Here is a 14555-nt window from a genome sequence, read left to right on the forward strand (position 1 = left end):
CATCTGTGCATCTGTTCAACAATACCCTGTACACCTGAGGCTCCGCAGCCCCCGTATGGACTGCGCCGAGCAGAATGACAAGAAGACAGGACCCCTTCTCTCATGCTTCCCTAACTGTATGTATCTCTGACTAGCACTCATCTTCAACAGCAGCCAGTGTATAAATGTTATGGTCCATATTCTTTCTGTTCTGAACTTCCCTGTTTATTATTTTCCCAATTTGCGGTGCAGCGTACGCAATTCAATTTGCAGTCCCTACCCCCGATCAGAAAAATAATAACTTAAATCTGTCCAATCATTACTGATTTTGATACTCATACCATGCTGAATTATGATTAAAAAAAAAAAAAAAATCCTGTAATTTTGACGGCAAATGTCCATCTTTATAAGAGCTCTGTTAAAAATCGTAGGATTTAAAAATGACATACATACATAACAAATTAGCAACAATTGAATTCAATTGAAGATGTTGTATTTCTTCTGTGTTCAGTTATTACTTAATCGTACTCTTTGGTTAAAATATATACATATATATTCATAATGTCATTCTAATTAGTTTTTGGATGGTAAAATGTAGGGTACAATATTCTCTTAAGCAAAACAGGAAATTCCAAAAGCACATTTCTATCTGTTTAATTGGTTTTATAAACAGATTAATTTTTTAAGGGGCTTAATTGCTTTATCACTATAGATGTTGTTCACAAGCAGTTTAGCTGGATCAAGTACATTTTTTTTTAATTTAACACCCTGCACCCTTCAGGGTAATTATACCACAGTTTAACAGCCACTAAAATCCACAGCAATCAAACATCAATTTCTGATGATGCTTTCATATCGTTTTGGCAGCTCATGTATCTGCTCTGTGCAGTATGTGAGGGAACGACTGGTGTGAAATCAAGCGCAGCTGTGAATATCTTTCAAAACAAGATAGTTTAGAGATTGTTGTGTATGTTGGGGAACGTTTTTCAAACAGGGATGTGAAAGCACATTCTGAGCATCTCGGCTTTATGTTAAGTTGTATTGAACAGATCTGGTTTTTGATTTGTGTGTCTGTCTCCCCTGCAGCTGTACTCACTGACAGATTCATGATTTTGACATTCCTGGAGAAAAACAAGGTTTGTTACATCCATTTGACAAAGAAGCAAAGCTCTCCAGACATCAGCAAGAGGTTGGAAAAGCTCTCCTTTTCAGAACTTAAGGTATAATTACATTTATACTATGTTCAAGTTAATAACCTGAAGGAATAAAACACAATTAAGCATAGACTACCTTTTACTGGACCCAATAAACAGGCTTTTTGTTTTTTTCCTAGAACAATCATTGAGGATCTCAATTTGAAATTTTATGAGGGCAGTGTGTTGCATTTAAATTAATACACAATAAAACTATATATGAAATATATCTGTTATAATTGATTCATTAAAAAAAAAACTAAATGTATGTGTTTTAGCAAAGATTATGTAACACAGGTTAAAATATGAATATCCACCTGTATATAAAACAAGGCAGAAAATTGAAATATTACTGTTTGTTTGAAAAAACGTCTCTCAATTAAATTTCACTTTGTTTTTTAATATACAAGTATTTTAAAATAGTGTCTTTGGATAATATTAAGTGGTCCAGTCACTGAGTATTTTTAATTTCCCCCTGAGGTGAGGAAAGGGGATTCGGGTTTGGCCACCGTTACGTTAAATCGTACACACACCGCGTTTTGTTCATCCAGGCTCAGCGTCTGTAAATGTAAGCTGGTTTTCAAAGTCTAAAATATTTGAGTGTAGGGGAAAAAAAAAAAAAAAAAACAGAGAAGATCTGCATTTAAGGTACAAGGCTAACGCCATAATTGCACAGATTTCTTCACTTTTGGTATTCATTCAGGTTATGCAGAGGTCAACAATACTGTGCTTGAGCAAATAGAGCAGCCTTTTTATTTAGCCACATAAATTCGGCAAGGGTTTTTTAAAGCATTAACCCCATTTTAATGGCCCGAACGGAGTGGTGAGATCACAATTTGGATGAGTCTGATTATTTACTAAATACAATACATAAATGCATCGGGTCCTTAACACCCATTGCACTCTGGCATTATCGCATTACCGTCATCCTTTGTTGCCACGCAGACGGGAATATGAAAGCAATCTATCCTGTAGTGAGACTGGCTCCAGAAGCATTTCCCTGATAAGGGGACCCCCTGCCCTCTGCTAGTGTTTGGTCCAGTAGGCTAAGCTGTGAGCCTAATCCCCAGAAAGTGGTTTGATTATTGCTGACCAGCAAAGGCGAGATGACATTTTTTATTTTATTTTATTTTATTTCATTTATTTAGTTATTTCTGCTATCAAAACTACCATTAATTCCTTGGCTAGGAATGCATTGCAATCTATATCTACGGCTTGTTATTTTAGTTGTTGTTTTTTCATTTTTTTCCATGTTTTTCTCGCCACAACCCCCCCCCCCCTTTTTTTTTTCTTTTTTTTTTTTTTATATATAACTTGGGCTTTGCTCCCCATCCAAATGGTTGGCTGCCCATGTTTTTTTTTTTTTTTTTTCTCCACACTCTCTGTTTCCCCTGAACATCTGCAACTTAAAACCATATTGCTTCAATAATAAACCCAGTAACAGCCAGATAGAGCTGTTGACATCTGTTAGAGAAGGCATTATGTGTCACCCTGACTGGAGTCTGTTTGGATGACAGATACAGCCTGGAAATTGGACTTTTATTAAATAAATATTTAAAAACAAATGTCAGTACTAGATTTCAAAATAAATACATTGTTTTGATGATTGCTATTATTTACATAAACGTACAAAGAAGACTTGAAAGAAAAATAAAAATAACATTTACTTTGGGGCTGAAAATAAAAATGAATACATGGTCAGCCATATTGATTGTATTGGTTGTGTGTGTTTGTTTTTTGTTTGCTTAATAATCAGTGGAAGGTGCTGGGGAGCGTATCTGTCCTGTTAATGCTGCCCTGTTCTTCTGCTGGGCTAGGTCTCCTATGTGGATTTGCCTGGGCCTGCTGGACGCAGACTGGAACGGCGGGTGGCTGTAAACTGCTTGCAGGATGTAGCTATTTGCTGGTGGCCAACAGTTAATGATGATGCCTGGCCTTGGTCTCCCATCTCCAGCGAGAGAGACCGAGCCAACCTGGTGCTGCTGGGCTGTGCAAACGCTAGCCTGAAGGTACGGCGCTGCCGCGTGAGCTGGACAATTTATGTAAATGCCTGTTTGGCCATGGATGAAATTCTAAAAATGCAAAACTACAGGTCAATTAATAAATAGGGCATAACCTCTTAAATAATAGAATGGCTTATGAGGGCCATCTCCACTGAAAGACAATGGTAACTGTCTTTGTCTCTTGCTCTCTGAATATAACTGTGGTTGTGTTGTTATACAGATATTGGAAGCTTAGTGCATTGTTCCAGATATATAGGTATAGTAACAAAACTCATATACAAATAATAATTAAGTTATAATAGATTTTATCAATGCACCTCAAACATATTTGGGGAGTGTTTATATGTGTCCTTATATTATGAATATATACATTCCTGGTCTGACAAATTAATGTTGTTGTTGTTTTTTTTGTTTTGTTTTTTTACAGTTTCATGCTAATTATTGATGATAAATTAAATGTCTCCAGGGTGGCATGGAGTTGATAAATAAGCTGTGATTTCAGTAAAGAGTTTGTCAAAACCCAGCCCTCAGAACTAACCGATAGTGTGCACCGCCGCTTGAGTTTATAGACAAATAATTTGATGTTCAATGCAGACGATCCCAAATTACTGAGCAGCTTAGTAAGATAGCAGAGTGCTTCTTAAATATATGCAAACATTTTTGCAGAGTGGAAATAGCGTTACCAATTTCATATGCGAGTTATGAAAATAAATGCAAAATGATGCAGTATATTTAGTCTGTTTGGAGTATGCAGAGGATTTATCTTAGTCCTTCACCTATTTTTTTTTTTTTTTTTTTACGCTTAAAGAACATTAAAGTCCTTCCTTGCATCATTTCTAATTAAAGTGTTTGTTGTCATTTTCAGATCCACAGTGTGAAATTAAGCTAGCAGTTTATGTAAGACCCATGGAGTAAATCAAACACTTTTCTCATCAGAAAGACAGGGACTTCAATCACTTCAAGCTTATATATATGTTTCTTTTGTTAAGTTTTCTATCTGCATGCTAAGCCAATTTTCTACTTAGACTCTAGCATTTAAAAGTGTTATTTAGTTCCCTATGTGGTCTTTATCCCTACCCCTTACTGATAAGCACCGCCATAGCAAGAAAAAAAATGTGCTTAATTATACAGACATTTAACATTTTTAATGACTTGTGGTTTCTATATTTAATAATCTTTAAACATTTACAAAATATACATTTTATTTCGTATCTTGCTTAATTTCACCAATCAGTTTATTTGTGCTAGTCTTGATAGTGTGTTCACTCCAAACATGCCCCATTGTCTTTCGCTGGAGATTTAGTGCATTTCTAATCCTTTTTCATTTGGTAAGATGAATCAATTTATTATTGTGTTTTCCTGGACACTAGGAAAGTGAATTACTCAGTTTCTTTAATCAGCAGGCCAATATCAGAGCTCACCCGGAATTTTAGGGTGAGGTCTCTGAGACGCTTCATCACAATCTAATTTAATCTCTCCAAGTTCCTCATTTTTTTTAATGTGAATGTGAGTGGGGCATTGGCATTGTATTTACCCACTGCTGCTCTTTGGGTGCTCAGTAAGTCTCAGTCATTGAGATGAATGAACACATTTTAAGATGTTATGTAGGGTAGAACTTAGGAAGGAAAATCGCAATTCTATAAATATTTGCTAGGTTCCACCTGCAGTCCACAGTTCACCTGTTGTGCGGTCAGTGCTTTATCAAACGTATCATGTGCTTTATATAGTGGTTGGCTCATTGCTTGCAGGGCTACAAATTACCAGTAAAAGCAGTGTCTGTTCTCCTGTTGGCACTAAAGCTCTGCTGTCTGTGTTCTTTGAAGAGTGTGCATTAGAAGGCAACACCCATGACTCAACAACACATGTGAGAGTTGTCTCCCAGGCTGCATGTCACTTCTAAAGCAGAACAGGTGAAAGATGGCATCAGAGTCTTAATGCCACAAGATCCTGGGCACCAAACTCCACAGCCTCTTCCTCGCTGTGTGACCCCCCCCCCCCCCCCCCAGGCCATTCTCTTGGCCTCTCAGCGCCTCCGCTCTCTGAACTGGAAAATTCGGTCAAAGAGGGACACTGCTGTGAACAAGGGCTTGGATCTCAGCTGGACAATCCGGGGTTTATCTATGGAAAAAAAGAAAGAAGAATAGTAGTTGATCAGTCACTGAAACCAATAAGTGGGAGAAGACACTACTGCACAAGAAAGGGAGTGTGAGTGCCCGTTTGTGTTTATGGTGCACCGTGTGGCTGATAATGCAGCCGGCACTTGACGGTGCCAAACGAACAGTCATTGGGACTGTATAGAAATCCGTCGCTCCTGCTTTAGTAAGAAAGAGGGAGATTTGGCTCACTTTTGTGTCTTGATTTTTTTCTGATTCTTTTCAACACATTATCCACCTTGTTGTTATACCTGGTGTTAATTTTTTTTTTTTAAATATGCTGGGTGTCCGATGTTTCTGGAAAATATCAGCGACGAAGCAGTGAAAATGTTATCACTATAATGCAATTAAAATGAGAAGGCAGTATATTTCATGTGAGGCATTATTCTTTTGTTCGAGGAGTTTTCCCATTCATTGTTTGGCGAACAATCCTGTAAGCGTAAGAGGGCCCCCTGGCTAGCCCGAGCGGCTGCTTTGTTCGGCACCTCCACTTTCAATGGGACTTCTGACCAGGCCCAGCCTGCCTCGGCTAAACCACGGGGATGAGCTCAGACTCTGAGGCAAATCCGTCTTGTCGGCGATGCCACCCAGAGTCGGAGGGATAACTGAGCTGGCAGAAAGATGAATTAGACTGGAGCAGCGTCAGCACGTTCATCTCCAGCCCCTGGAGATCATCGCGAAAGGAAAGATAATGGGAAATCTGCTTTTCATATAGAGGACCAGAGCCCTGGAACCGCTTACCTTTGGCACTCATTGACAAACACAAGCTTTACAACAGATCTGCACTTCTGTCTACACGGCAAAATGAACTGCACTTGTACGGCAGAGACGCACTTTAGTTTTGCAACGATACACATTTTTTTTTATGAATTATAGACTGTGAAACAGCGGGGCACTAGAGACCAATTGCTTTCTCCAGTCTCGGTCTGAGTTCTGAGTTCTCATATTTAAAAAAAAACAACAAAACAAAAATGAAAAACATGAATTTTACATGCAGGATTCTCAGATAAAGTGGAAGCTAATTGTTTTTCCTCTTAAATCCATTCTTATTTAACTCCTGCCCACTTTCAACAGCCTCAATGACCATCTTACGTCTTGTTTACACAAGAACAATGAAGTTCTTTCCTCCTCGTTCTTGAGCTTAAACATCACTTACCTTGGTGTTGCAATAACTTAATCAGTAACAGTGTTTGTAATGTTAAAGAACACTCAAAAAATATCTACATGGTTGGCATCAATACATTTTGCTACAGTGTAACATTGTATTCAATATTTCTTCATTGAAATAAGAAATTCTTTTTTTTTTTCCAAAGAAAGAAATAGGTAATTTGTATATTTTCTTAACCGCTTACAATCAGCACTAGTAATGTTTAATATAATCTCCTCTGTTTAGATTTTGAAATGATAGAATCTATTATGTGCCTATTCAGCTTATGTTGAAGTGAAGGTCTCTCCTCTTACAATTTTCTACCTAAGATTATTATTAAAAAATATGACCGCTAAATAATATTGCAGGAACCTATGAAACAGGTGTGTTTGAGTAGAAAGAATTAATATGCAATTAGGTTTCAGGGTACATAGTTCCTCCTTTTATTTACAGCATGGTTCATTTTTATTTTTAACATCGCAGCATATTTTGTATTATATGTTGTTTTTCATGTAGATGGGACAGGAGAGAAATAAAATTCCATTCCATTCCGTATTCAAAACCTAATCCGATGCCTTGCAAAAGAAATCTAACCAGTGCTGTTATTCTTTCTTTTACTGTTGAGGCAAATCAACCGTCAGTCATTGTGCACTTTGGTGTCTTGCCCTCTTGTCAGATTCTCAGCTGCATTCGCACCGAGTGGGACCCTCTGGACTGTTGCTTCAGCATCACCCAGCCCTACCAGGTCCTGACAGTGGAGCACTCTCTGGGCACGCACAGGGAGTGGATGGCAGACAGCTGTGCGTACGAGTGTGCCCGGGGCCGGATCCAACGGCTGGCAGTCACCAGCATCCCCCTCACCGCCCGGGCCATCTCCTGCAGCCGAGACCCCACGGAGAGCAAGCTTGTCCTGGGCTGCCTGGACTCCTCACTGGTGCTGTACGACGGGCACCAAGGGGTCACCCTCCTCGCCCAGGCAACCGCTCTGCCCTCCCTGGTGGAGTGGCACCCCCAGGGGGCCTTGCTGTTGGTGGGCAGCAGCCAGGGGGAGCTGCAGTTCTTCAACGTGGCCCTCTCGCCCATCAAGGTGCAGCTGCTGGCGGAGGACCTGAGTCCTACCCCCACTCTCCAGTTCAGTCGGCACCTGAACACCCCGGGAGGCCTGGCACGAGTGCAGTGGGCAGCTGCCCGTTTGCCCCCCCATGGTGCAGATGGCCTGGAGGTTCATGACCTGCTGTTCGTCAGCTTCGACGGGGGACCAATAGGAGCCTTGCGTCTCAGACTTGGTACGTTTTTTTTTTTTTTTTTTTTGGAGGTTATCAGATGATACTAAATCCACGTGTAGGTGTATTGGGTGTCCTTCTATATAGGGGATATGACCGTTTTCTTTATGTAAAAGAATTGGCATAATTTTTTTTTTAATAAATTAACATTTGTTCTGTGAAAGCATTAATGCATTAATATGACATTTCAAATCGTGTGACTTTTTTTTTAAATGTTAAATGAATGTTGTGCTGGTGTGGGAGCTTCTCATAAGGATGGTACGATAGGTCTTACCATCAATAACCCCAAGCATTCAACCCTAGTCCTGTGTGGTGATTTTGTGCCGTGATCATTTACAGTGCAGTTTGTCTTGTGGTACTAAGATAAAGCTTGCCAATCAACCTCGTAAAGCCATCTCATTTTAATTGTGACCCGAAGAAGGTTTGAAATGGGGCCACACAATAGAGATTGGAGAGCACACTCGATATTTGCCTCTTTTCCAATGATCTCATGCCAAGGTTTTGGATCTGAAGAAACACTATGCATATGTCTTTTCTGTTAATAATTATATAGACACATAGGGTTTGTTTGTTTATTTGTTTATTTATTTATTTGCAAATCGTAGACGACAGAGCAATTTGAACCGGTGTGGAAGAAGGGATTGGCAGGCCTCCAGTTTGACTAAGGTTTTTGCCACATGCAGTTATCTCATCTGGGCATGCATTTGACAGACCCTGAAATGCTGTTGTTTTGAGGGTGGATTTAAAATCGCAGGTCTCATTAGCCTGACAGAATTGTGGGCTGTAATAATTACTAGATTGCCGTGTGCTCTTCTCCTTGCTGATGCGGAAACAGTAACATAAAACGTTCCACAGCACAGTTTTTAGATCTGAATGAAAGACTAATTTGCCTACAGAAAAGAAAAGAAAAATATTTTCCTTTTAATTCTTTCAGTGTTTTTTAAGAGTTATCTGAGTGTGAAGAACACTTTGCTTTACATTTTTCAATGATCATGTTCTGGCTTTATATTCTGTAATTATTATTAGTATTCATAAAAATAATAATTGTAGCAGTAGTAGTACAGCTGTTGGTTCCTTAATTGACCAAGTCATATTTAATTGAACTACTAAACCCATTTTTGCCTGAAACCTAGTCTGATCGACCTAATGTTGTTCTTTCATTATGTAAAACACAGTTAAAGGACATAGTCAAGTAGTCCTATAAGTGAAATTTGGATGCTGAGTTACTTCAGACTGGATGCTCTACTAGCCTTTTGAAAAGGGACTGTGTTGGGTGAGGATGTGTATCTGCTTGTGAGTGGGATATCCATATGCAGGTGAGGGTCTGGAGAGATGTGCCCATTATCGGCCAGTAAAAATGTTGCTCTTGTATTTGTAGAAGTGTGACTGGGTGACAGGAGACTGTTTGTTCCAGGGTTGCATAACTGCATATGTGTTTGTGTATGTTTCATATTGTGTCGTGCCCGTGTGTTTGTCATCCCTCCCCCCATTCCCAAGGGATTTAGCTCAGAGCCGACGCTGACGAAAGACCAAGGTTTTTTTTTTGTTTTGTTTTTTCCCAAATCTGGAGCTCAGTTTATTTATTACTGACATTAGCAGGCTCTTTGGGGATTTAGGGGCCTAGCTGCTAATTGCCAGCTTGTAATTTTAATTGGACGGCCTCCTTCTTTCTTAAATCAATTAGGCAATAAGTTGGCCGTCACCTTATTCTCCAAAGCAGGCCATTTGGAAGCTTTACCACCCACAAGAGGTCAGTTGTCCAGATGGAGATCAATTGAAGTTTACAATTAGTGGTCCTCGCTGCTCCAAAAAAATAAAAACTGGCTCTGCATATTTGTAATTTGCCATCTTCAGAAAAGACAACATCAAGTAAATAAATTAATGAACTTTTTATATAAGGAAAAGAGTCTCCAGTTTGGGTCATACAGATTTGTTACTGCGGTTTCAGTCCCTGCTTGGAGTTAACAAGGTTAAGCCCAATATTGATTCATGATTTTGTGTCGCCCAGGGAGATTCAATACCTGGGATTTGTCAACTACTGAATAATTAACTTTCTGTCTGTTGGTGTTTTTTGTTGTTTACACCTGATGTAGGTGTTAGAAGCTTCGGGTTATTGAAACACATGTTGATTAGCCCCCTACTGCTCAAAGCTTTGGTGTCATGGGAACCAAATGCTGACCAGCTGACCCTTTCCTCATTTCACAAGAAATTGTTTGCTACAAAACCAAATGCTAAATTGCTTAAGGATCTAAAACAGAGGGAAGTGCATGTCCCTTCAAAATTAGTTAGAAAAACAAAAGGCATATGACTGGAGATTCCTTAATTGGTACTCTTACCATGGGAGACTTTGAGTATAAAATGCAGGGCTCGATGTTTCCCGGTCTGTTTTCAATTATTGGTGATTCCATGAGCAGCAAGATATACTATTTGACTGTTCATTGTGTTTTAACCTGAACAAGTCTGTTCATTTTCCTTTACTCTTGCCTTCAGACGTAAAACACAATTAGTGACTCCATCGTCAGGGACTCGGCAGCAATAGCTTTTGAAGCCATAATCTGCACCTTTCTCTCTGCAATTGTTTATGCCCCTTGGATGAAAGCATCTACTAAATTACTCATTTATTATTATTATAGTTATGATTATTATCATTATTAAAATTTATTTGGTTTCTACTATTCCTACATATAACATTGTGCATTACTGTGGCCTATTGGGAAATAGTTATTAAGCATGAATGGCTGTGTTCCATCTAGGCCAGATGCCGCCAGACCTCCTCAGATTTTTGAACATAAGAACAAGAACCATTCGACCCATCGTGCTCGTTTGGTGTCTATTAATAACTAAGTGATCCAAGGATACTATCAAGTCTATTTTTAAATATTCCCACATTTTCAGCTTCAACCACATCGCTGTATAGTTTCTTCCAGATTGTGACAACTCTGTGTGAAGAAGTATCTCCTGTTTTCCGTCTTGAATGCCTTGAAGCCCAATTTCCATTTGTGTGTGTCCCTGCTGATCTGGAAAAGCTCCTCTGGTTTGATGTGGTCGATGCCTTTCATGATTTTGAAGACATGAATCAAGTCCCCACGTAGTCTCCTCTGTTCCAGGGTGAAGAGGTTCAGTTCCCTCAGTCTCTCAGTAGGACATTCCCTTCAGACCTGGAATAAGTCTGGTTGCTCTCCTCTGAACTGCCTCTAGAGCAGCGATATCTTTCTTGAAGTGTGGAGCCCTGAACTGTCCACAGTATCCAGATGAGCTCTAACTAGTGCATTGTACAGTCTGAACATCACTGCCCTTGTTCTCAATTCTACACTTTTGACAATATACCCTAACATTCTGTTTGCCTTTTTATTGCTTCCCCACATTGCTTGGATGGAGAAAGTGAGGAGTCCACAAAGACCTAGATTCTAGATCCTAGATCTTTCTCATGCGTTACTTCATCTAGTTCTACTCCTCCCATAGTGTAATTATAGTGGACATTTTTGTTACCTGCATGTAATACCTTGCACTTGTCCACATTGAATTTCATCTGCCAGGTGTCGGCCCACAACTGAATATTATCTAAGTCCCTTTAAATAGCCTGTGCTGCTGAGATTGTATCTGCTGAGCCACCTATTTTAGTATCATCTGCAAATTTGACAAGTTTGCCAACTATCCCAGAGTCCAGATCATTAATATAGATTAGAAAAAGCAAAGGCCCTAGTACTGATCCCTGTGGAACTCCACTAACAACCTCACTCCAGTTAGAAGCAACCAGTTCATCACCCATCTACTTACATTACCCTTTATTATTGCTGTGGAACTTTATCAGATATTTTTTGAAAATCTAAGTATATCATATGCTTTCACATGATCTACAGCTGCAGTTGCATGTTCAAAAACATCTGCCTCTAAACCATGTTGACTATCTCCAAGAATATGGTTTTCATTAAGATGCTCCTCTATTTTCTGTCTAATATTTTTTTCCAACATTTCACAAGTAATGCAGGTGAGACTGATTGGTCTGTAATTTCCTGGCTCAGTTTTGTCCAATTTCTTGTGGATTGGTATGACATTTGCCATCTTCCAGTCCGTTGGCACATCCTCTGTTCTAACTGTCATTTGGAATATTTGAGTTAGTGGCCTATAAATAATTTCCCTAATTTCTTTAAGTAGTATTGGAAATATAACATCTGGCCCAGGTGATTTGTTTGTTTTTTATTCTGCAAGTCCCTTCCTCCTCATTTATCCTGATCTCTCTTTGGGTTTGACTGGTTGTTAACCTGTGGCATGTTATCTGTTTTTTCTTTTGTAAAAACCTCTGTGAAATACTCATTTTGAACATTTGCCACATCTTGTTCGTTTTCCAAGATACTTCAATTTTTGTCCTTTAGCTGTTTCACTTCCTCTTTATTGACCTATTGCTGTTGTAGTATTGAAAAAAGCTCTTAACATTAGTTTTAGCTCCAAGAGCTATGTTTCTTTAAATTTCCCTCTTTGCTTTCCTGATCCCTTTCTTAAGATCTCTTTGCAGTTCAACATATTCTTTGTATTTTGTTTCATCTCCATCCCTTTTGTATGTGCTATACAACATTTTCTTTCTCTTGATATTTTTTTTGCATACTTCTATCAAACCATTTTGGCCAGTGTTTGTTGGTCCTCAATTTGGTACAAATATCTCCTGAGCCTCAAGTAGTATAATCTTAAAATATAACCATCTGTTTTCAACCGAATTTGTATCCAGTGTGCTCCAGTCAAGGAGTCAACCTTTCAAGGTTTGCTTTTCTAAATGTGTAGACCATTGTTTTAGACTTGGTCCTTTTTTTTTTAAAGAATGTCTCAAAGCTAACCATATTGTGATCACAGTTTACCATTGGTTCTCTAACTAGTGTCCCTCACTCTATCTTGGTCATTTGAAAAGATCAAGTCAATGCATGCACTCTCTCTGGTTGGTTCCCTGACAAATTGGGTTAGAAAGCAGTCATTTACCATCTCAGCCATTTCTATTTATGCTTCTGTAGTCCCAACTGGGCTTTCCCAGTCTATGTTTGAGAAATTGAAATCCCCCATTATAAGATCCTTGCAACATGCAGTCCTGATTACACTGTACAATGCAACATCTTTCTGAATATCTGAATTGGGTAGTCTGTAACACACTCCTACCACTAATCCTCCAGATCTTTTATTCAAAATTTAACCCACAAAGATTGTTTCATTACTAGGATCTGATTTGAGTTATTTTCTATCTCAGTGTAATTTCAGTGCTACCCCACCCCCTCTTTGATGTTGCCAGTCTCTCCTAAACTGTGTGTATCCTTTCAACTTGTATTCATCCCCATCATTTTCTGTAAGCCATGTTTCTGTCACTCCCACAACATCATAGTCACATGCCAGCACTGTGGCTTCCAGGTCTAACATCTTTTTCCTTATACTCCTGGCATTGAGGTACAAACATTTCAGGACTTTCCTACTAGCAGTTTCCCTTTGTTTTCTTTCCTTAGTGGAACATCTCCCATTGTCAGAGCTCCCTGCCCCCCTGGTCCCTAGTTTAAAAGATTCTCAATTACTCTACACATACCCTCTCGCAATGCATTAGCAACCGTCCGGTTTGTACAGGTACCATCTATCCCAGAAGAAAGACCAATGCTGCATCAATCTAAAACCCTCTTCCTTACACCAAGATTTCAACCACATGTTAAACTTTCTAATCTCTGCTTGTCTCCCTGGCCATGCATGTGGTACCGGAAGTATTTCGTAGAAAAGTACAGTGGAGATTCTGTTCTTTAGTTTCTTTCCTAACTCTTTAAATTTGTCCTTTTCCTATATCATTGGTTCCAATGGGGACCATGACCAGTAGATTCCCCCCAACTTTGGCCAGTAGCCCGTCTACTAGTTTAGGGAGATCTGCAACCTGAACACCAGGCAGGCAAGATACCATGCGAGTCTCCTTATCACTAGACCACTTTGTGTGATCTACACCTCTAAGGATCCAGTCTCCTATTATAACTACCTCCCTGTTCTGTGGGGCAGTGGACACCATGGTGCTCTGGTGCTCAACTGCCCTCCCATCACCCTCTGATCCATCACTGTCCAACTCAGTGTCCAGCAGTTGGAACCTGTTGGGCATTTCTAACTCTTCCACACCAAGGTTCCACAGCAAAGACTGATCCTCAAATTGGAAGCTGTATGCATTCAGGGTAATGTAAGTAGATGGATTATGAACTGGTTGCTTCTAACTGGAGTGAGGTTATTAGTGGAGTTCCATAGGGATCAGTACTAGGGCCTTTGCTTTTTCTAATCTATACTAATGATCTGAACTTTGGGATAGTTGGCAAACTTGTCAAATTTGCAGATGATACTAAAATAGGTGGCTCAGCAGATACAATCTCAGCAGCACAGGCTATTTAAAGGGACTTAGTTAATATTCAGTTGTGGGCCGACACCTGGCAGATGAAATTCAATGTGGACAAGTGCAAGGTATTACATGCAGGTAACAAAAATGTCCACTATAATTACACTATGGGAGGAGTAGAACTAGATGAAGTAACGCATGAGAAAGATCTAGGATCTAGAATCTAGGTCTATGTGGACTCATCAATTTATCCATCCAAACAATGTGGGGAAGCAATAAAAAAGGCAAACAGAGTGTTAGGGTATATTGTCAAAAGTGTAGAATTTAAAACAAGGGATGTAATGTTAAGACTGTACAATGCACTAGTTAGACCTCATCTGGAATACTGTGTACAGTTCTTGGCTCCACAGAGCAACCAGACTTATTCCAGGTCTGAAGGAAATGTCCTACTGAGAGACTGAGGGAA

At 39.5% G+C, this 14555-nt stretch overlaps 1 protein-coding gene across 3 annotated transcripts in view; it reads left to right on the forward strand.

The window, feature by feature from the left end:
• The window catches only part of wdpcp (WD repeat containing planar cell polarity effector), a 71057-nt gene that overhangs the window by 32450 nt on the left and 24052 nt on the right, over positions 1-14555 (forward strand). For all 3 annotated transcript variants that reach the window (XM_066696855.1, XM_066696854.1, XM_066696856.1), the window contains 3 exons: positions 1066-1199; positions 2990-3181; positions 7152-7761. In XM_066696855.1, coding sequence (XP_066552952.1) covers positions 1066-1199; positions 2990-3181; positions 7152-7761 — 936 coding nt within the window. The remainder of the gene's footprint in view (positions 1-1065; positions 1200-2989; positions 3182-7151; positions 7762-14555) is intronic.

This window comes from Amia ocellicauda, chromosome 23 (assembly GCF_036373705.1).
Source record: "Amia ocellicauda isolate fAmiCal2 chromosome 23, fAmiCal2.hap1, whole genome shotgun sequence".
Lineage (NCBI taxonomy): Eukaryota > Metazoa > Chordata > Actinopteri > Amiiformes > Amiidae > Amia > Amia ocellicauda.